General features: G+C 40.6%; 1 protein-coding gene across 1 annotated transcript in view; it reads left to right on the forward strand.

The window, feature by feature from the left end:
- Positions 1-21,759, forward strand: part of LOC129685411 (cytochrome P450 2J4-like) — a 51,969-nt gene that overhangs the window by 28,885 nt on the left and 1,325 nt on the right. Inside the window, exons 5-8 of the mRNA XM_055618953.1 lie at positions 205-381; positions 4,554-4,692; positions 11,081-11,268; positions 15,659-15,797. Coding sequence (XP_055474928.1) covers positions 205-381; positions 4,554-4,692; positions 11,081-11,268; positions 15,659-15,797 — 643 coding nt within the window. The remainder of the gene's footprint in view (positions 1-204; positions 382-4,553; positions 4,693-11,080; positions 11,269-15,658; positions 15,798-21,759) is intronic.

The raw sequence follows: 21,759 nt of genomic DNA on the forward strand, positions 1-21,759 counted from the left end.
GCTCATTAAAAGTGCCCTGTTGTTTCATATATGATGCATGGCACAGTTGAAACACACTTATTTGCAGTGGTGAGAGGGAAACCAGAAACCAAGATCACCCTAAAGATCCACTAAAAGAAACACAATGGGAAGGACAAGATTGTTTTCAAGTGTGAAGAAGTTACTCCATGGTTTCTCAAATGTTTTCTTATTTTTCTTTATAAGCTCTACAATTTCTTTCCATCCATAATTAAATATCTTCCTGGACCACATCAAACAGTTTTCAGAAACTGGGAAAAACTGAAATTGTTTGTTTCCCGAATGATGGACAGTCACAGGAAAGATTGGAATCCTGCTGAGCCAAGAGACTTCATCGATGCCTTCCTTACAGAAATGACAAAGGTGAGGAAGATGGTGCCTGGGTCTTATTAGAAAAAAATATGGTGATTTAGAAATTTGCAGTTGATCTTTCATCACATTGCCATATATTTAAGGGTATAACATTGTACTTATTGTACTACTAGATAAATCCTCATGCCTGTGTGCTAGGTGAAATTCTTCTGAGGATTATAGAGACTCTATCACCATGATGCTCCAAGCTCTCAGAGGGCACTGATATCCTTTGCTATGGTTCCTTCCTTCATCCTCAGTGCCAAGCCTGTAACATCTTTCCCCTCTCATCCTCTCCTTCCATCTTTACCTCTCCTCTCACTGGTTCTTATGCTCTGATCAAGCCCCCCTCTAAGAAGAATAATTCATGCTAATATTCTTCTCTCAAATTAACCACACCTGCAAAGTCAATTTTAGCTTATCAGTAACATGCCACAGCTTATAAAATGAAGATCTGGGCATCTTTGTAGATCACGGGTTAACACGCTGTGGAAATACAAATTAGGAATAGTATTTTAGAAATGACCCATCCCCTTGGAAATAACCAACCCTTGACACTATTAATGATATTCTGCTACACTTGCAGACAGGAGCTTAGCATAGCTGTTCCCTAAGAGACTCCACCTAGAAGTGGATGGAAACAGATGCTGAGATTCATAGCCAAACATTGGGTGAAGCACAGGGAGTCTTGTGGAAGAGTGGGGTGAGGGAGATTAGAAGAATCCAGAGGGGACAGGAGCTCCACAAGAAGAAAAACAGAGCCAACTATCCAGGATCCATAGTGCCTTACTGAGACTCAAGCACCAACCAAGGACTATGAATGGACTAGATGTAGGCCCTCTACACAGATGTAGGTAATGAGCATCTCTGTCTTCATGTGGGTTCCCTAGTAAGGGGAGTGGAGGCTGTCTCTGACAAGGCTTCTGTTGCCTGATCATGAATCACTTTCTGCTGGTAGGGCTGCCTAGCTAGGCCACATGGGAAAAAGATGATCTCAATCTTGATATGATTTCATGTGCTCAGGTGGGTTGATGAGGGGGGATCCCCTTTTCTGAGAAGTAGTGTTTGGAGTACATGGGAAAGAGGGAGAATGGTACCTGGAGAAGAGGATGGAGGAGGTACAAACAGGAGGTAAAGTGAATTAATTAATTAATTAATTAATTAATTAATTAATTAAAAATAAATGTATAAAGCAGTATGCCAGGAATCATTAGAAGGAAAGCATTCACTGCTCTTTGGCATGAGATCCTAAAAATGGCAGACAATGGACTTCTATGGCCCTCCTTGCACTGTGCCCTTAGATGAGGGAGCTATTCACAAAGTAAAAGTACAATGAAACTCCAGAGCTCTAGTTTTTGGTGAGTTGTTCTAATGCCAATCACCCACCCCATCTCAGCTCACAGAGTTTGACTAAATGCTGAAGTTTATCTCCAAAGTCTGGGTGGGACTTCTACCTTCCTCAGAATCTACATCACTACCCTCAAATGGCATAAAGGCCAGAAAATGGCAATGTGGATGTATGTGTTATCTATGTGTCATAGAGATAAAACTTGCAAAAAACAATTTAAGAGATCGTAGATTTATTTTGGTTCACAATTTTGGGCAGGGTGGAGTGTTGATCCATTGTTACCGGGAAAAAATGTCAGAGCAACTTAGTTCATGAGCCTGTTAATATTTCAGATTCAGATCATAATGTTAATTGTCCTGATATAAGCTCAGTAGGCCTCTGGCTAATCCACATTACTGCATCTGTCATTGACTCTTTTACTCACTGGATTCCAAAATCCTCCTCTGACCAACTCTACAATGGTAATGTCTGTCCACCCTTTCCTCATCTTCCTGCCATAATTCAATAGAAGCAATATTTTATCTCTAGAGGAGGAGGCAAATTATTCACTATATGGAGTTCAGGTGTGAGACCATCAACATTGACAGCAACATTAACAAACTGATGTTTCCAGAGAACACTGTAAAAACAATATTACACTCCAAAGAACAACTGATAGGTGTGGGCTATTCACTACAACTCAAGTGGCAGGGAAAGCTTTCCCTACTGTGGACTCCTTTTGTAAACTTTGTAAACCCTCAGGTCAGGAAAGTGGCCAGGACCATCCTGAGGAACTTCAGCAACCAGGCCCTATCTCCCAGACTACCCTAAAGGCCCCAAGGGTCATTCCCAACCATGAAGCAGGAGTGTGGCCAGGCCCACCCTAAAAGAAAAATAACTCCACCAATATGTGAACAGAAAAACCCATGAATTCCTGAGCTGGCCCCAGAAACATGCGAATCCCTGAAAACACACACACACACACACACACACACACACACACACACACAAACATAAATCCCTGAATTTAAATCCTCACCCTAGCACCCTGGAAATCTCCACCCTGGAAAACTGTCCATCCCTCAAGAAACCAGAAATAAATCCTGTGTCTGCTCAGTTCCCCACTGTTTCTCACCTGAGCAGAGGCAGCCACCCTTCTTGTTTTTTCCCTGCCAATAAATCTCATGTATGACGTTTCTTGTGCAGTGTTACTTTGTGGTATCCTTGGCTTCCAACTGCCAGGATACCTTTTCCTTCAGAGCTGCAACACTTATAGTAGGTACCAAGAGACTGTGACAATGAAATATGAAATATTAATGGGAGAATGGGACAGCCAGTGAACATAGAGATTTTACTTAATTTCTATCATGAGCAAAAACATTTGTTGAGTATTTGCTATATTTTCAGGTCATTTCACATAACTTGTGATTCAAATGTGTGTTGTATTATTCGTAGATTTCTAGAGGAACAGAACTGTAAGGCACTCTAATTAATCCCATATGTGTGTGTGTGTGTGTGTGTGTGTGTGTGTGTGTGTGTGTGTGTGTGTAAATATATGGATTACAGTACGTAGTCCAGGTAGTCCATCAGCGACTCTCTACCAAGAGAAAGTCTAAGAATCTAGTAGTTATTTTCACTCCATGAGGCTGAATGTTTCAACTGATATCCAGTATATGCCAGAATCCTGAAGAAGTGCTAAGAACAGGGAAGGAAATGAGAGTAAAAGCAAGCCGGTGAAGAGCAAAAATTCTCTTCTTCCTTGTAGGCTGCCACCAAAAGGTGTGGCCCAGATTTAAGACAGAATTTTACACCTCAAAAGATCTGGTTAAAAGAGGGGGGAATCTTCCCACTTTAAATGATTTAATTAAGAAAAAAAATCCCTCACTGGTGTATCTAGCAACTTGGATTTTAGTTAATCACAGATGTAGTTCAGTTGGCAACCACGGATAAGTCTCACAGGTTTTCTTCTCACTTTACAGAATTGAAGCAAAAAATGTAAATTGGGTATTCTAGATTATGCCCTGACTTAGTGATGTAACTGATACATGAAACCAAACTGATACTTTGTATCCAATTATTTCCTATTTCACTAAAAGCTTTTTCAAAACTATAGTCGTAATAAAATAATTCTCTTGATTTTTATCTACTCAAGAGCTTTTGATCAGCCTTTCACTTGAAGAAGAACAGCACTACCCAATGTGGTCAAAGGAAATATTGTTTTAAAAGATTTCTTCTGGGGCTGGAAAGATGACTCAGTGGTTAAGTGCACTGTCTACTTTTCCAAAGGAACCGGGTTCAATTCCTGGCACCTACATGGCAGTTCACAACTGTCTCCATTTCCAAGGGATCTGACACCTTCAAGCTGATGCACATAAAATAAAATTAAATAAATCATTTAAAAAAAGATTTCTTCCAAATCTTTTTTCCCAGTTTTAACGTTCTGTTCTTGAGAAGATTATAAATCCTCTAACTCTACATGTTATGATTGTGTAGCTCAATGTTCTTATGGAACTCTTAGCAGTAGTATTGGGAGGGGGTATCTCTGATGCTTTTGCCTCTTTTTAGTACCTTTTTTCCTCCTACTAGGTGGCCTCCATCCAGCACTGATCTGAGGGCTTACACTGAATCTGATTGTAACTACTTATGCCACGTTTGGTTGATATCCCGGGAGTCTGCTCCTTTCTGAAGGGAAACTGAGGAAAAGTGGATCTGGGGGAGAACAGAGATGAGGGTGGAAGCTGGGAGGATGATGGGAGGGAAAAGTGCAGTCAGATTGTAATGTATAATAAATAAATGAATAAATAAACAAATCTATAAATAGCAGAGCCTTCAAAAAACTACACAGTGCTTTCTCTAGTACCCAGATGATTCTACAAGTTTCAATGAAGAAAACCTCATCTGCAGCACTTTGGACCTCTTCTTTGCTGGAACAGAGAACCCATCCACGACACTGCGCTGGGCTCTGCTCTTCATGGCCCTCTACCCAGAAGTCCAAGGTGAGCATGTGATGAATGCACCTGGACAAGGCAAAATGGTGCTTCTGAAAGTTGTTACTTAGATGAGGCCAAAAGCTAGGATAGTGGAGTGGAAGGCATAGACATAGAACAGGGCCTCCTGTTTTGCCATGGATTTCACCAAGATGCCTTAGTCTGTCACCTGTCATTGTATTGATGTGACCTTTGTTTGTCAGGACTCAACCACATATGTTTTGCATGGAGACTCCCTACATTACATTTTTTTCTATTAGCACAGTCCTTAATCTTAACTCTAACTATGGTATTCAGATCTCCCTCTACCAAAAATGTACTGTTTCAGCTTCTTGAGCATTCAGAAGAATCTTCTCAGATACCACCCCATATGATGTTTTAAATTCTACTAAGAATATACTGACTGGGACATTGTGGCCAATCACTCCATAAGAGCTTCAACCATGTGCCCCATTCAAGGTCTTTGCCCACTGCTATGCATCCACAGGTGCTTTCATGCCTTCAAAAATAGTGGCCCATCTCATCATTTTTATTCCTCCAAATTATGAAGAGTTTCTTAGGTGAAAGATAAGAATATTTTTAATGCCATGAAACATTATTTTTTTAATTTTGGTAAAAGCTTATGTGTGAAGCATAAAATCACAGTGACAGTCAAGGCACCTATTTCTCTCTTAGATGAAATAAGAGTAGTGATCGAAATGTCTCCCATGGAGTAAAGATAAAATGGTCTACTTTTTGAGACAGAGTCTTTTACTGGCCTGTAACTCAGCAAGTAAAGACTGTCTGGCCAGTGAGGCATGGGAATCTCCCTGTCTCTGCCTCTCCTTTACATTGGGATTAGAAGTGCATATCCCCACACCTGGAATTTTTACATGAATTCTAGGTATCAAACTCATATCCTCATGGTTGCGTAGCTATCACTTTATTTACTGGGCTTTTTTCATTTCCAAGCTTTTTTAATTGCTATAAAATGTATATTTTATTATATCACATGTATTTATGTTTCTTATCTATTTTTCTATTTTGTGATTTCATACTGTAACCAAAAATTATATGTGTGTGTGTGTGTGTGTGTGTGGATAGATAGATAGATAGATAGATAGATAGATAGATAGATAGATAGATGAGTTTATTTTCACTAACAGGTTAAATAATTTTGCAGAAAGTATAGCATTGGTAAGCAGAATCAGGAAGCCAAGACATCATATCTCAACTCCAAACACAGAACAAAGAGAAAACTGGAAATAGGGCATGGATAGAAGCCCTTAAACACTTCCCCAGTAACATACTTCCTCCTTCAAGACTCTACTTCTTAAAAGTCTCACAGATTTCCAAACAGCACGACCTCCTAGGATTTAGCACTTAAATACTGAAGCCTATTCTTTACATTTCTCATTTAATCCTCTTTATTTGGGCCCTTGGTCCTGGTGGGCTCCTGGTGTTATGATCCAAAATGCATTTAGTCTAGTTTTTAAAAGTCCCCATAGTCTTTAGCAGTCTCAATACTGTTCAAAAGTACAGTGTCTCCTGAAACTTAAGAACTTAAGGTAATCTCCACTCTAAAACCTAAGCACAGATCCAGTATATACTGGCAGGGAATATACATTCCCATTCCAAAGGGGAGGAGTGGAGGTTTCATGAGGAAATACTGAAACAAAGCAAGAATGAAACCCAAGAAGTAAAATGCCAAATCCACCATGATGGAAACTAAGTTTCATGTGACTTACAGGGCTCCACCCCTACACATTTGCTGCCTGCAACATAAATCTCTCTCTGGGGCTGGTTACACACCTGTCTGCAGCGTCCTTTGCAGGTGCCTCGTGGCTGTGGCATCTCCAAATCTCGGGAATTCTAGTGAACTCAGGCTTCACTTTCAGAACTTCATGCAATGGCCTGTTATAGGCTTCTAATGGTGACTCTACTGTTAGATGTTACCTTCCCTCAGTAGCTCTCCTCCTGGGGTCCAGCCCCGGGAGAGGGATGGGCTTCAAGGAGGGTGGATGCAAGAGCGACACAAAGGATCAGACTCAGGACACCATTCAGTTCTCTTTCATGAGAGATGAAACAGGATCCACATCTTGGTGTGGCTTGACCAGCTCTGACAGCTTGTGTCTCTTGCAAGCTTTATTTACACACAAAATCATTTCCTCAGAAACTTTGATTATTGGTTATATAGCTTTAAATCTTTCTTAGTGACATAAATATACAGGAACAAGAGAAACAAAGCAAGCAAAGAGCAAATTTCATAAGAACTAAAAATTAACATTACGATAAAATCAGTTTTATTTTAACTCAAAGTTTTCTTCCTTATGATTAGTGTTGTAAAACCTTGCAGTCACAAAAATGCCAGACAGGATGACTCTGTCCTATGTAGCTCTCCTATCCTAGCTATCCTATCCTATCTATTTGAGTTTGATTCTGTTTTAAATTGACATAAAATTAATAGATTGAAAATTATTTCCTTCCACCTGTTATATCAAACTTCCTTCAAAAGTTCAATCTTTCTGACCCTTAACTGATCCTTCCTTTCCTTCCTCTATATTTCTTTTATATATAAAATGAAACCATCATCCTTTTCTTGGGTTTTTTTTTAGTATTGTGCACAGTTTTGCACAATGGTCTGTCATTTTGTCTTTCTATAATATCAGAAGAGTCCTTGTCTGACAAGTTTATTCCTTTCTCCTCAGAAAAGGAGAGCCTCCTTTTCCAGCATTAACCTTCCCCAGCACATCAAGTCACATCAGGACTGCACGTACCTTCATCTCCCTGCCAGGCAGAAATGATCCAAAAGTGGGCTATAGAGTCCATGTTGGAAACAGAGCTATCCCCTCCACTCGACAGGCTCCCCATATGAAGACCAAGCAGCCCATCTGCTACATGTCTTTGGGGGTGCTAGGTCGAGATCACACATGCTCCTTAGCTGATATCTCAGTCTCTGAAAGCTCCCATGAGACTGGGTTAGTTGTCTCTGTTGGTCTTCTTGTGAGGTTCCTGTCCACTCCATGTCCTTCCAGCTTTCCCCCAACACTTCCACAGGACTCCCAGAGTTCTGCCCCATGCAGGGCTGCAAGACCCAGCATCTGTCTTGATCTGCTGTTGGTGGAAATGTCCCAGATGACAATCAAGTTAGGCTCCTATCTGAAAGCTTAGCAGAGTATCAGTATTAGTGTCAGAGGATGGCTCTCTACCATGGGGTGGGTCTCAGGTTGGGCCAATTATTGTTTAAACTTTCCCTCTATCTTTGTTCCCTTGTTATCCCTACACTTCTTATAGGCAGGGTAATTTGGGGGTCAAAAGTTTTGTTGTTGGGTTGTTGATCCCCTCCTTCCACTAGTCCCATTTGGCTAGGAAGTGGTCACTTCAGTCTTCATGTCTCCCCCTGTTAGGAGTCTCAGCTAGAATCACACCCATATCCTTTCAAGAGCCTACCCTGTAGCAACCCTCAGCTTGACCAAGAGCTGTCCCTTCCCAGTTTCCCTTCTTGTTCACAGCCCTCTTACCTCCTGCCTCTGCTCTCCCCATATCTGATCCCCACTCGTTTCCCTCCCCTTCCATCTCCTGTCCAGTTTCTTCTCTTCATCTACTTCTGCTGTCTATACTATGTCCCCTTCTGAGTGACATTTCAGCACCCTCCATGTTACTTAGCTTCTTTGAGTCTGAGGATTGTAGTATGATTATCCTGTACTATTGGTCTAATAACCACTTATAAGTGAGTATATATCATGTGTGTCTTTCTGGTTCTGAGTTATCACTCAAGATGTTCTTTTCTAGTTCCATCCATTTGCCTGAAAATTTCATGATTTCTTTGTTTTTAATAGCTGAGTAGTATTCCATTGTGTAAATGTGCCACAGTTTCTGTATCCATTCTTCGGTTGAGGGACATCTAGGTTGTTTCTAGTTTCTGGCTACTGTGAAGAAAGTCACTATGAACATAGCTGAGCAAATGTCCTTGTTGTATGATAGAGCATCTTTTGGGTATCTCTCCCAGGAGAGATATAGCAGGGTCTTGACGTAGATCTATTCCCAATTTCCTGAGAAAGAGCCAAACTAATTTCCAGAGAGTTTGTACGAGTTTACATTCCCACCAGCAATGGAGGAAGGTTTCCCTTTCTCCACATCCTCTCCAGCATGTGTTGTCACTTGACTTTTTAATCTTAGCCATTTTGTGTGGTATAAGAAAGAATCTTAGAGTCATTTTGATTTGCATTTTTCTGATGGCTAAGGCCACTGAGAGTTTTTTTAATGCTTCTCAGCCATTCAATATTCTTCTGTTGTGAATTCTCAGTTTAGCTCTGTACCCCATTTTTAATTGCACTGTTTAATTTGTTGGTGTATAATTTCTTAAGTTCTTTGTATGTTTTCGACATCAGCCCTCTGTCTGATGTAGGGCTGATGAAGCTCTTTTCCCAATCTGTCGGCTACCATTGTGCTCTATTGACAGTGTTCTACATTTTAAAACGCTACTGAGAATAAGGTTTGAATTCTGTAGCAAAGGGTCCTGGAAATCAGTAAATTTACATGAAACTTGTTACACCTATGTTCATTTTTTGATATGCACAGTAGTCAAGAGTTGGGACCAACCAGAGTACTGATGGATCGTGAATAGAAAAGGCATGACATACATGAGCTAGAGAGGCAATCCAGTCATGAGGGAGAGAAGTTTTGGTAACTGCACTAGCATTGATGAGCTTTCAGGACATGGTGATGAGTTAAGCAACCATTTGCAATATTTTTACAAACTGTCCTGTCCCACACAAATGAGAAAACTAGAAGAGTAGGCTGAATGAGATGGGAACCTAAATTCTACATTTCAGTTTCCACTGAAATCCCTTGGCAGTTACATCCACGGCAACATGAACATACTTAATGATTATTGATCTGTACACTTAATTTGCCATTGGTGGAACACACAATCATAATTCTTGAAATTCTAAGGCAAGAACAATACAGATCTTGAGGTTATTTGTATATAAAAGAAGATCCTACCTCAAAAAACAAACCATGGTTATTGCGTTCATTTTCTGATATATGCATATGCCCAATTAAGTATTTATAGACTATAGTGCACTGATACACATTTGTTTCTCTCACGGAAGGAAAGTCTAAACTAGACCCTGTAACAGGCATATTATTCCAAATTCCTTTAAATTGTTACTAAGTTGAAATGGGAGTGAGGGTCAATACTCCCTAAGGTGGCCCCTCCTTAGGATTCCATTTTACCCACAGGAAAGGAGCATGGGAAGGAAGCAGAGAGCCATATTTTCAGGCCTTGTCACAGAATAAAACATCAGATCTATTTGTATTTTACTGGGCAGAACATGCTCCATTTCTGAAAGGTATCTAAGAAATTAACATTCGGCTAGACAACAGCAGATTCTCTATTCTGATAGAAACTGGGAAAATATATGAGGGAGACCTAGAAGATTCAATTCTTTGTTACACTTATATAAGTTTGTGTAATTATCAAAGAACACTTAAAATGAAGCCTATTTGTTCTTAGTAGTCAAATTCGGAAACAGAGCATGGAAGAATGTAGTTTCAGCAGCAACAATGGTCACTAACAGCTTGAGATGTTCGATCTACTCTGATACATCTCCTTAGGAAATCCCAATCTATGAATATTCAGGAGGATGAAAGCTTGCATATTCCCTATGAATTCATTTAGTGAAATTTAGTTACCAGTGGAGTGGTATTAGCAGGTAATTGGCCTTGTGAACTGCATTAGTGCCTTTCAAATAGGTATCAGACAGTCCAGTGAGATGGTTCAGCTGGAAAGTCTACAAGCCTGACTTCCTGAGTTCGATCCCTGGAACCCAGATGGCACAAGAAAAGAAAAGTGATTCCTGCAAGTTGTCCTATCACTTCACGCTTTCATTTTGGAACATGTACACATGCACACAAATAGAAAAATAGAAAATCTTTTCCGTGTTTCTTTTTAAAAGCAGGGCCCAGTGAGATTCCCTTCTCCTTAAGACACTAGAACACAGCAAAGCTTTGCCATCTAGAAACAGAACATTAATCCTCATCAGATAAGAAGTCTCCTGATGCCTTGATTGTAGATATCCCAGACTCTCACACTCTGAATACTGAGCTTTTACTTTTTCTAAACCATTAGTTTAAGAGATCTTATGTGTAGAAGCCTGAATGGGAACCGCTACAAGCTGAACCACACTGATCACATCTATTCAGTTCAGGAAACATGGAGTGCTGTGGGAGTGTATTAATTAGAGTTGACACTTTTTCACAGCAGTTCTTTGAAAAGATGAGGAACATGGTGTTTCTTTGTAAACAGCACACTGGGTGAACTGTGAAAAGATAAAGTCTTGGTGACAGCTTCTCTGTCTTCAGAAGAAAGCAGTAAACACTGAAGCTAACAGAGCCCCCTGTTTTCTTGCAGAGAAAGTACAGGCTGAGATCGATAGAGTGATTGGCCATGACAGGCAGCCAAGCACAGACGACCGAGAGTCCATGCCCTACACCAATGCTGTCATCCATGAGGTGCTGAGGATGGGCAACATCATCCCCTTGAACATTCCCAGAGAAGTAACCGCTGATAGCACATTGGCTGGATACCACCTGCCGAAAGTAACTTTTCAGCTTCTGAACTCCAGTCCGTCCTTAGCATTATTTGAGGAACCCAAATATAAAAGTAACCTATATGTCTGCTCAAAGAAACCATGTAAACTGTTAGGGAAATGTTATTCATAACAAAATGTGACCATTCCTCCAAGTAATATTTATGTGTGCCATTGGGAAACAGAGAAAGGGGGATTCCTTGGTCAAATTTTCTCAGTCAAAGTTGACTTTATTTACTAAATAACATCCTCCCTTCTCTCTGTGCTAATGTGACCTCAAAGGATTCAGTAGTTCTTTTCCTATGTGTGTCATGAGGTGGTTTTCCAGATTTTTATTACTCTGCAATAGTTGAGAACTTCCTATCTCACAAAGAAAGTCAGTTCAAAGCGAACTGGCTTTAACTATAAGAAAAGGAGGGAAAAAAATAGATAGTTGTCAAGTAAATATGTGCTGAGAACACTTATTTGTCTCAAAATGTCTTAAACTCCTTTTCATAAGTACTGATCTCCACTTTATGCATTAGAAAGTTGAGATACTGTAAAATAAGCTTACATAAGCCCTCTCTACTACGATACACAGTGTCATAAGAGTTGGAATCTGGAACTAAACTCATTCTCATTGTTTCTCCTGCTCAGGTCTTACTACATTACACACTGAAAGATATCCCTTATTCTTTTCTCTATGAATCCCTCTTCCACTTCCTCCTTGCAGACCACATGCAGACCCCAGCTTAGGTTCTACTCAGGGGTTCTGCAGAGAGATCTCCACATCACACTCTTCCTGTTCGTGGCACAATTATTATCCTTTACCTTCTTTTTCTGCATTGTGTACTTAACAAAATCAGGCATTTCTTGGATGCAGCAAAATAAATCCCTGAGGTTTAAGTGAAGTATGGCAGCAGGTGAATGCACAGCAGATCAGTCATCACGATGGTGGCTAAGAAGCAGGGAGAAAGCCTGCAGCAGATCATCTTCCCTATTCATTTATTCCACCCAGTTCTTCAGCTAGAAGGATGGTGTCACAAAGCCTGGGAATGCCTACTTCCATTAGAAAATGTTTTCTGTCTGGGGAGCATTGGTGCTTGTCTGTAATACCAGGACTCAGAGAAGCAGAGGTAGGCAGGTCTCTGTGAATTCGAGGCCATCATTGTCTACAAAGTGAGTCCAGGACAGCTAAGACTCTACAGAAAACCCTGTTTCATAAAGCAAAACAAAACAAAGCAAAAACAAAAACAAACAAACAAAATGTTCCCTGGAAATGTCTTAATGGCTACTCTTAGTGGTGTTTTGTTGTTATCTTGTAGACAACTATCAATAACCAGAGTCCAGAATCAAGATTAACTACCATATGCAACCGCTGTGAATTTGTAATACTTTGTCTTAGATGCTCAGAATATGTTGTTGTTCTCCAGGAAAGTCTTCAGAGTTGAGGTCAGATGAGTCTACACAGAAAAAACATATGCAACCATGCCTTTAACCCCAGAGAACAGACCACTTCAACGTATGTCTTCTGATGTGGATCTTCAGTGTCAACTCTAAGAGTGGCTCTAGATGCTGACATTCTAACCGGATAATATGCAAGTGAAGCAAAAAGCCACAGTTTGGATCTTACATGGACCTAGTTTCAGAAGTGGCTGCATCTCTTCCTACTGTGTGACTCTAAGAAACTTTTTAATCTCTCCTGGAATTGATTCCTACAGCTGTACAATGCAGTGGAACCCATGATAGAGAATAATGTACAGTACTCACAGAAAGAAGGGCCATAAATAGCTTCCCACTTCGTGTACCAGTTGTATGTTTTTATTGCTTACTCACCTGAAGATTTTGTGCCTGTAAAACATTCTGAACAAAATAAGCAATAAGTCATTAGAATGCCCAAAAGAAAGTACTCTCACTCTGTCTAGAGGTAGATAGACTAGAGAGTGAAGCAGAGCCTGGAAAAGAACAAGAGAGGGTATAAAAAAAAGATACTCCTGCTGAGAATAAAATAACGCATTAAACTTTAGTCAGACAACATGGATGAGGAAGAGAGTACATGACAAAAACAAAAACATTTAAAGGGTATTAGAATGAATGGAAAATGGTATTAATTAAAAAAAAAAAGCAGCTTATGGCAGCCAAGGCAGGGGATCTCCAAGGGGAAACTGGTCCTGGAAATTCAAATAATGCTCTTCACACTAAAACTGATTGAAACATTCTACACAGTGGATAATGGAAATGATGAGAGGTAGCACTATGGTGTGGTAATATTGTATTCACAACATACTTCATTGTTGCCTGTGGAGTAGATGTGAGTCTAAGAGAGCCAGTGGGTACCTTACACTAAGGTAGCTGTGGAAAACAGTAATGGACATTACAAAGTCAGATAGACTGAGAAAGTGGTTCAGGTGATACAATGAGGTGGGTGAATCACAGTGAGGTAAAGACATACTCTGAGGAGTCAAGGCAGCATACCAAGAGTCTAATGGACTAGACTTCCTTACTCTGTATACTTGATGTGTTCCTAGCCCTGCTGATGAACTGGGTTCAGATGATCAATTCAGAGTACCAAGAAGAGAGAAACAGAAATGGAAGAGACATTTTCTTTTGCAAATCTTCCATAGTCCTCACTGTGGGACCTCATGAAACTGAAAAGTTTCTATAAAGCAAAGGACACTGTCATCAGGACAAAATGACAACCTACAGACTGGAAAAAGATCTTCACCAACCCTACATCTGACAGAGGAATAATATCCAAAATATATAAAGAACTGAAGAAAATAAACTTCAACAAACTAAACAATCCAATTAAAAAATAGGGTACAGAACTAAACAGAGAATTCTCAACAGAGGAATATTGAAAGGCAGAGAAACTTAAAGAAATGTTCAACATCCTTAGTCATCAGGGAAATGCAAATCCTGAGATTCCTCCTCACACCCATCAGAATGGCTAAGTTCAAAAACTCAAAGGATGATGCATGGTGGAGAGGTTGTGGAGAAACGGAAACCCTCCTCCATTGTTGGTGGGAATGTAACCTTGTACAACCACTTTGGAATCAATCTGGCGCTTTCTGAGAAAATTGGGAATAGTGCTACCTCAAGATCCAGCTATACCACTTCTGGGCATATACTCAAAAGATGCCTCACCCTTCAGTAAGGACATTTGTTCAATGATGTTCATAGCAGCTTTATGTGTAATAGCCAGAATCTGGAAACAACCTAGATGTCCCTCAACAGAGGAATGGATACAGAAAGTGTGGTACATTTATATGATGGAATTTTACTCAGCAATTAAAAACAAAGAAATCTTGAAATTTGCAGGCAAATGATGGGAACTAGAAAAGATCATCCTGAGTGAGGTATTCCAGAAGCAGAAAGACACAAATGGTATATACTCACTTATAAGTGGATATTAGCCATATAATATAGGATAAACATACTAAAATCTAAAGTTCTGAAGAAGCTACAAAAAGGAGCCAAGGAAACGGCTGAAACCTCACTCAGAAAGGCAAAGAGGATAGACATCAGAAGTAGGAAAAGACAAGGAACAAGATGGGAGCCTTCCACAGGGGACCTCTGAAAGACTCGACCCATCAGGGTGTCAAAAGATATACTGAGACTCATAGCCAAACTTATGGAAAGTGTGAGAGATAGAAAGACCAGGAGGGGACAGGAACTCCACAAGGAGACCAACAGAGCCAAAAATCCTGGGCCCAGGGGCCCCTGCAAAGACTGATACTCCAACCAAGGACCATGTATGGAGAAGACCTAGACCCCCCTGCTCAGAGGAAGCCCATGTGCTGCTCAGTTTCCAAGTGGGTTCCCTGGTAAGAGGATCAGGGACACTGACATGAACTCAGTGGCCTGCTCTTTGATTGCCTCTCCTGGGTGAAGCAACCTTGCAGGGCTGCAGAGGAAGATGATGCAGCCAGCGCTGCTGAGACTTGGTGGGCTAGAGTCAGACAGAGGAGGAAGAGTTCCTCCCCTATCAGGGCACTGGGGAGGGGGCATCGAAGGACAGGAGAGAGGGTGTCTAGGACTAGGGCGAGACAAGGTAGGGGGCTGCAGTCAGGATGCAGGGTGAATGGAATGTAATAAGTAAAATAAAATAAAAATATGAGCCAAACAGGAAGTAGCTGGGTTGATGCTTATTTACAAGCTGCCTCATTATCTTCCCATGGATGTTCACATGTCTATTCCATATCACATGCTGGCTTCTTCCCACAGACCAGCATTTTTTAATAAAGAGAATTCTAATGGCCCTGGAATGTCTGAGGGACACACAGTCCATAATTGATCTGAACTAAGGATGGCATTTTGTGAGGATCTGAGGGGTGAATACAAATGGGATGTTGGGAGCCCCCTCCCTTGTCTGGGCCCATTCCACACACCAAACCTTGACTCTTTGCTGTCCTTTCTAGGGCACCATGGTCCTGACCAATTTGACTGCTCTGCACAGGGACCCCAAAGAATGGGACACTCCAGATACCTTCAATCCAGAGCACTTTTTGGAGAATAGACAGTTTAAGAAGAGAGAATCTTTTCTGCCATTCTCAATGGGTGAGTGATAATGAGAAGGAAACAGGTCAGAATCCTACTTCACTCCTTGCCTTCTCTTAAGCCTACAGATCTCCTCTCTGACTTGAACATCTCTAGATGGCTCCAGCCAGTGAAGCTCCAAGGTATTTTAATCCCAGTGTTCTCTGCAACTAGCACTGCTTCTCACCACTCCTATCTCTCGTGTTCTCCCTTACCTCTAATGGAATTTTTCTCTTCCATTGTTTTGTTTTCCACAACATCAAAAACACAGACCCAACCACTCTGCCTCCTCTTCACAAGGAAATCTGGATACACGCTGTCTTTACAAAGTCTTTAAATATCAAAATCATTTTTAAGTAATGCACTATCAAATTTGTAATGAGGTGGGTAGAAGGCATACAAGAGTGGCCACCTACTCTCTGCTAGGGGAACAACAAACAATAGTTAGAACTGTCATTTGCATAACTGGATTGAGTTCTGTCCAATACCCAGAAGTCATTTATCTTATATGCACTTAAGCATGCTTTTAAAAAAAATCTTTTTAGATAATTTGTGTTCTGCAACTTGATAGTCAGTCAAGGGGATGTAGCGATGACCCACTCTCTTATGTTTTCTTTCCAGCCAATCATAAAAAAAAAAATACTTATAGTCTTCCAATTGTTAAACCAGTGAAAAACTGTCCTGCTGTATTATAGTTATTGGCTCTTATGCATTGCATATACATGTGCAACGAACTACAAGAAATTTTGTAGTTCCTTAGTTCCATAAATGTGTACTGAGCCTATGTTATGTCGAACACACACGTGAGAACATGACAGTGGTGTGATAGAAGACAAGGCAGAGCTGCCCTTTGGAGCACGTGTCCCACTGCAGCTTTTCATGTTGGAATCAGTGAGCACTGCACAGATGTGGACACAGACCTAGGCAAATGTGCTGCAGCTACAGCTCAACATCCACCAAATTTTCTTACACTGAAGTTTGTGTGTTTCCTAACACTGTCTTCAAAAAGTGGATAAAGGCTACAAAGGAACCAGTGTGGAATTCTGGGCTTCCCTAGTCTTGTATGGCTGGCAATGCTTCTGTATTTTTGGTCTTTTCTTGTGTTTCTGTGTCAACTTTGTTAGCATTTCACACTTCACTTTAGTAGGAAATCTGACAGAATACAGGACATATGTCTAATCTTACTGTTCATAAGAAATAAAAATATTTCAATTATTGCTCAGAATATCAGCAATGTTTTATATTTATTCTAATTATTTTAAGTTATTGAATCAGAGCCTGAACATCTAGAAATAACACTCTTCTTACATCCCTCAGACGTGTTTTCTGTGATGTCACCTTTGAAAGGAATATTAGTAAACCCCCATGGTTTTCATAGGGAAGATGGTCCTCTAGGCCAAGTGAAGCTGCATCCATGCATTCTCTTTATATTGCAAAGTCTTTTTCCATAGAAACTTCCTGTATCATCCCTTTAATTGTTCTATCCAACCAGCTGTAAAATAAAAACAGCAGCACAGGCTCAATAGTGCCTTTCTGGGTTTTAGGGAAAGGGAAAGTGTCCAGGTAGCCTTTAGCCCAGGCTGTGTTTGTCAGACTTCCCTCCCTGAAGCAATACCTGAGACAAACAACTTTAGAGGAGGCAGTTTTGTTTGGCTCATGGTTTCAGCACTCTCAATCCATAGTCTGGCCATGAGGCCTGTGCCTGAAGTGACACAGAGCATTGTAGAGAAATGTAGAGAAATTCAAAACATGGCTGCTCTGACAAGACCTTCTAGGCCTGTGTGATCTGGCTGGAGTATGATCACACCTTTAATCTAGAAGACAGAGGCAGGCAGATCTGAGTTCAAGTCAAGCTTGGGATAGAGCAAGCTTCAGGTAAAGAAAAGCTTAGGTCCAGACATGGTGGTACATGCCTTTAATCCCAGACAATGAAGGTAGAGTTAGTTTGTAGAAGGAAGCGCCATGTTTGAAAGTAATGTCTAATTGAGTGGAAGAAAAGGTAAAAAGCAGAGAAAGATTTGCCAGACCAGGATACACCCAACTCTCAAGAGAAGAGAGAGGAAAGGGAAGCTACATAAGGGGCAATGAGAGAGAGAAGAAGCATTTAGAAGGACAGTAATAGAGAGAGAACTCAGTAGAAGATGGAATGAGCCAGAGAATGAGAGGAAGCCAAGAGATTAGAGCAGATTGCTGGAGGTAGTTTGAGCAATTCAAAGGCTGGGAGAAAAGTCAGACTGAAGAAGTCAGCTAGGAGAGGAGTTTGAATCTGACAGCTGAGTTGAACCAGCCAGCACAGAGCTCAGAAAGAAGAAAGGGTAAACTTATTAGGCAGTAATCCCCAGAAGCTGAAATCCTAGGCCTAGGTTAGAGTGTACAGAGGCTAGAAGCCCAATAAGCCTCCCACACAACAATTTACCTGAGGCAAATAAAGTTCCTTTTACAAAGCATTTATTAGAAATGTTTGTCTGAGGAACGCTTTGGCAGAAAGCAAGGACAGGATGTTACAAAATTGTGAACATGGCTCGAATGACCTACTTTTGACACACACTTACTTCATTATATTCTACTTCCCAATACTGTCATGGTTGGCAATCAAATCTATAGATGGAATTTCTTGCCAACAAAAGAACAAAGTCTAAGCTATAAACATTCAACTTACATAGCTTAGGTGAATATTGTGGTATTATTCAAGTTTCCCAGTTGACTGAGCACATTCTCCAGAGAAAGACCAGATATGAGCGGTGAAAATGCATTCTTGAAGAGATGTGCCCTTCTCTGATACTATGAGAAATTCAATAGTGAAGGCTACAGCTAGTGCTCTCTCAGGTGTGGGCAGTGGGGGCTGTTAAAGTGTAAGGTTTATCTTACCAATTAGTCCAAAATTCTAATTCTCTTCAGTCATTAAACCCCTTCTTTACTTTCTATTCCTGTGATAAAAAAACATGACTGAAAAAATAATTTGAAGAGGAATGGGTTTATTTAGCTTGTAATTACTGATTATAGTCAATCCCTGAAGGAAACCAAGGTTAAGACAGGAACCAGGAAATAGAAACTAAGTCATAGGCCATGGAGACACTAAGCTTACTGGCCTGCTCACATGGGTTAGTCACCCTGCTTTCTTGTAACACCCAGGACCATTTGCTTAATGGTGGCATTTTCCACAATGACCTGGGCACTTAGTAGAGAGAAATAAGAAAAGGAAAGGGGTAGGAAAGAGCAAAACAGAAAGAAATTCTTCTTCTTTAGCTTGAGCTCTGACATCAACATTAATCAGGATGATCTAGGGACTGATGCTGTCAACAGTGTGTTAATATTACTATTTTTTTAATTTTATTATTAGTTACATTTTATTAATTCTGTATCCCAGCTGTATCCCACTCCCTTATTTTCTCCCATTCCCACCCTCCCTCCCTCATCTTCTTCCTGCCCCTTTCCAAGTTCACTGATTGGGGAGGATCTCCTCCCCTTTCATCTGACCTTGTTTTATCAGGTATCTTCAGGACTGGCTGCAAAGTCCGCCTCTGTGGCCTAGCAGAAATGCTCCTCCCTTGCGGGATTGGGGGGTCAAAGAGCCTGCCATTGAGTTCCTGTCAGAAATAGTCCCTGTTCCCCTTACTATGGAAAACCAATTGGTTACTGAGCTACTAAGGGCTACATCAGAGCAGCAGAGGTTCTAGGATATATCCATATATGGTCCTTGGTGGAGTATCAGTCTCAGAAAAGACACCTGTGCCCAGATATAATATCACTATTTTTATTTACAAACTCACAAAATGATAAAATGTCCTTCTACAACTTGGAGAGTAAGAGAAGTTGATAAGTACAAAAACCTGAAAGTCTTGAGATAAGAGGGACCTATAACGCTGCCTGTACCTGAGACCCTGAAAGACTCAAGTTGGAGAGAGCCCAAGTTTAAAGGCTGTAGAAAGTGAAGTGTGATGCTCATGATCAGTCATAGCAAAACAGTCACAGGGGCTCTGGAAGAGGCAGCCCTGCCAAGTGGCCAGTGGTGCCCAGCTGGATGTTACCATCCATGCTCAGAACAGGTCTTTCTTCTCACTTCAGTGACCTATATACCTATATTCGTTGACCTTTATTCAATCATATCTGAACTTACCTCAGAGATAGAAATCAGTTTTCTGAGTATCTCTCAGTCAAGATGATACCTGCCTTGCCTACTGTTCTATTGTTTCAAGGAGATGCTATGACCAAGCAAATCTTAAAAAAGAAAGCATTTAATGGGGGGTTGCTTTCAGATTCTGAGGATTAGTCCATGATCTTTATGGCAAGAAGCAGACAGGCATGGCACTAGAGGAGTGAGAGCTTTATATTCTGATTCACAAGAGAGGGAAAGTGTGTATGTGTGTGTATGAGAGAGAGAAAGAGTGAAAGTGTGTGAATGTAACTTTTATTTGCCAGTCTAATTGTTGTCTTGAGGGGCTACAGCCTCTGTCTGCTATCCTAGGCCTAGTCCCAGAAGCTTCTAGCCTCCATACAATCTTATCTAGTCCTAGATTGATTCCGTTGAATCAATATACTGCTGAATAAACTAACCCTTTCTAGCTCTTTCTGAACTCTGGGTTGCTGGTTCAACTCAGCTGTTCTGGTTCAAACTCCTCTCCAAGCTTACTGTTTCAAACTGGCTTCTCTCACTTCTCACTGAATTGCTCTGCTTGACCTCAAACTAACTCTATCTTATAATTTTATGACTCCATCTCATTCTCTGCCTCCTTCTGTCTTTACCTGTATCTATCTTGTTTTCTCATCAACCTATCTCTATAAAACTCTTTTAGTAAAACTGCCTGCTCTCTACATGAACTGAAAAAAATAACTGAATGGAACTGTATTGTAGGTGATGATTAATATTTGTTATTGATTTATCTTCTGGTAATGCTGCTGTTAATCCTCAGCAGCTGTATAACCAAATCACCACACAGAGACTGGGTTTTTAGTTAACCTAGAACACAATGCTGGGCAATTTTTACTCCCTCCTAAACCTCCAAGCCCTCAGTTTCCTAACATTTAGATTTCCCACATTATACTTGCTTTTTGTGAAATCTTAGGTCTGGATCATGCTCAATGTCCTCCAAGCTCTCTCCTCCAGCTCCGCTCTCCTAGCTCTTTCTTCTGACCTTTCTCCTCCCACTCATTTCCTGTCTTCTGGCTCCTCCCCTCTTTTCTGTCCTCTGGCTCCTCCCTGCTCAACATGTGTGTAAAAGGGGCATTTCTGTATTCAAGCTGGATCAGGAAGCTCTAGAAGGTTATTGGATATAACCTGAGCAGGGAGAGAGAGAGAGAAATTGGACCTGGTGTGGCTTTTGAAACCTCATATCCCTGTGACACATCTCTTCCAGCAAGGTCATGCCTCATAATTCTTCTCAAAACAGCTTCACTCCCTGCTGACTAAACATTCAAATATATTAGCCTATGGGAGCCATTCTTACCTAAGCCACCATGGTAACTAAGTTTACCCATCACACATGCCAATCCTTTAATCACATGCTTCACGCTGAACAACAAGTTCCCACCTACCTGGCCATATTGGAAAGAAAGAGAACATTTCACACAGATGTAATGTAAGATGCTGACACATATACTTTTACTAAGCACCTCTTCAGGTCTGCTTTCATTCTATTTCCTCAAATACATGTATTAGGCAGATAACAAAATGGAAACATGCATCCATCGGAAAATTCTAAAGTGTTTAATGTCATTGAAAACCAGAGCAGCTTCGTATACAATAGCCTACAGAGAACAGTGCATATTGTCATTCCTACTACCATGTCCTTTTTGGAAACCACATCAGTATAGTGGAAATAAAAGTTCAAAACTTAATCATAGCTTTATCTTAATACCAGTCTAAGCAACTTGTTAGAGTTTATAAATCTTTTCCTGAATTATTAACTTCCTTCAGTCAAAAAAAAATGTATTATTTTGAAAGAAAGAAAGAAAGAAAGAAAGAAAGAAAGAAAGAAAGAAAGAA

The sequence above is a fragment of the Psammomys obesus genome, unplaced genomic scaffold (assembly GCF_907164565.1).
Source record: "Psammomys obesus unplaced genomic scaffold, mPsaObe1.curated_primary_1811, whole genome shotgun sequence".
NCBI classification, from domain to species: Eukaryota; Metazoa; Chordata; class Mammalia; order Rodentia; family Muridae; genus Psammomys; species Psammomys obesus.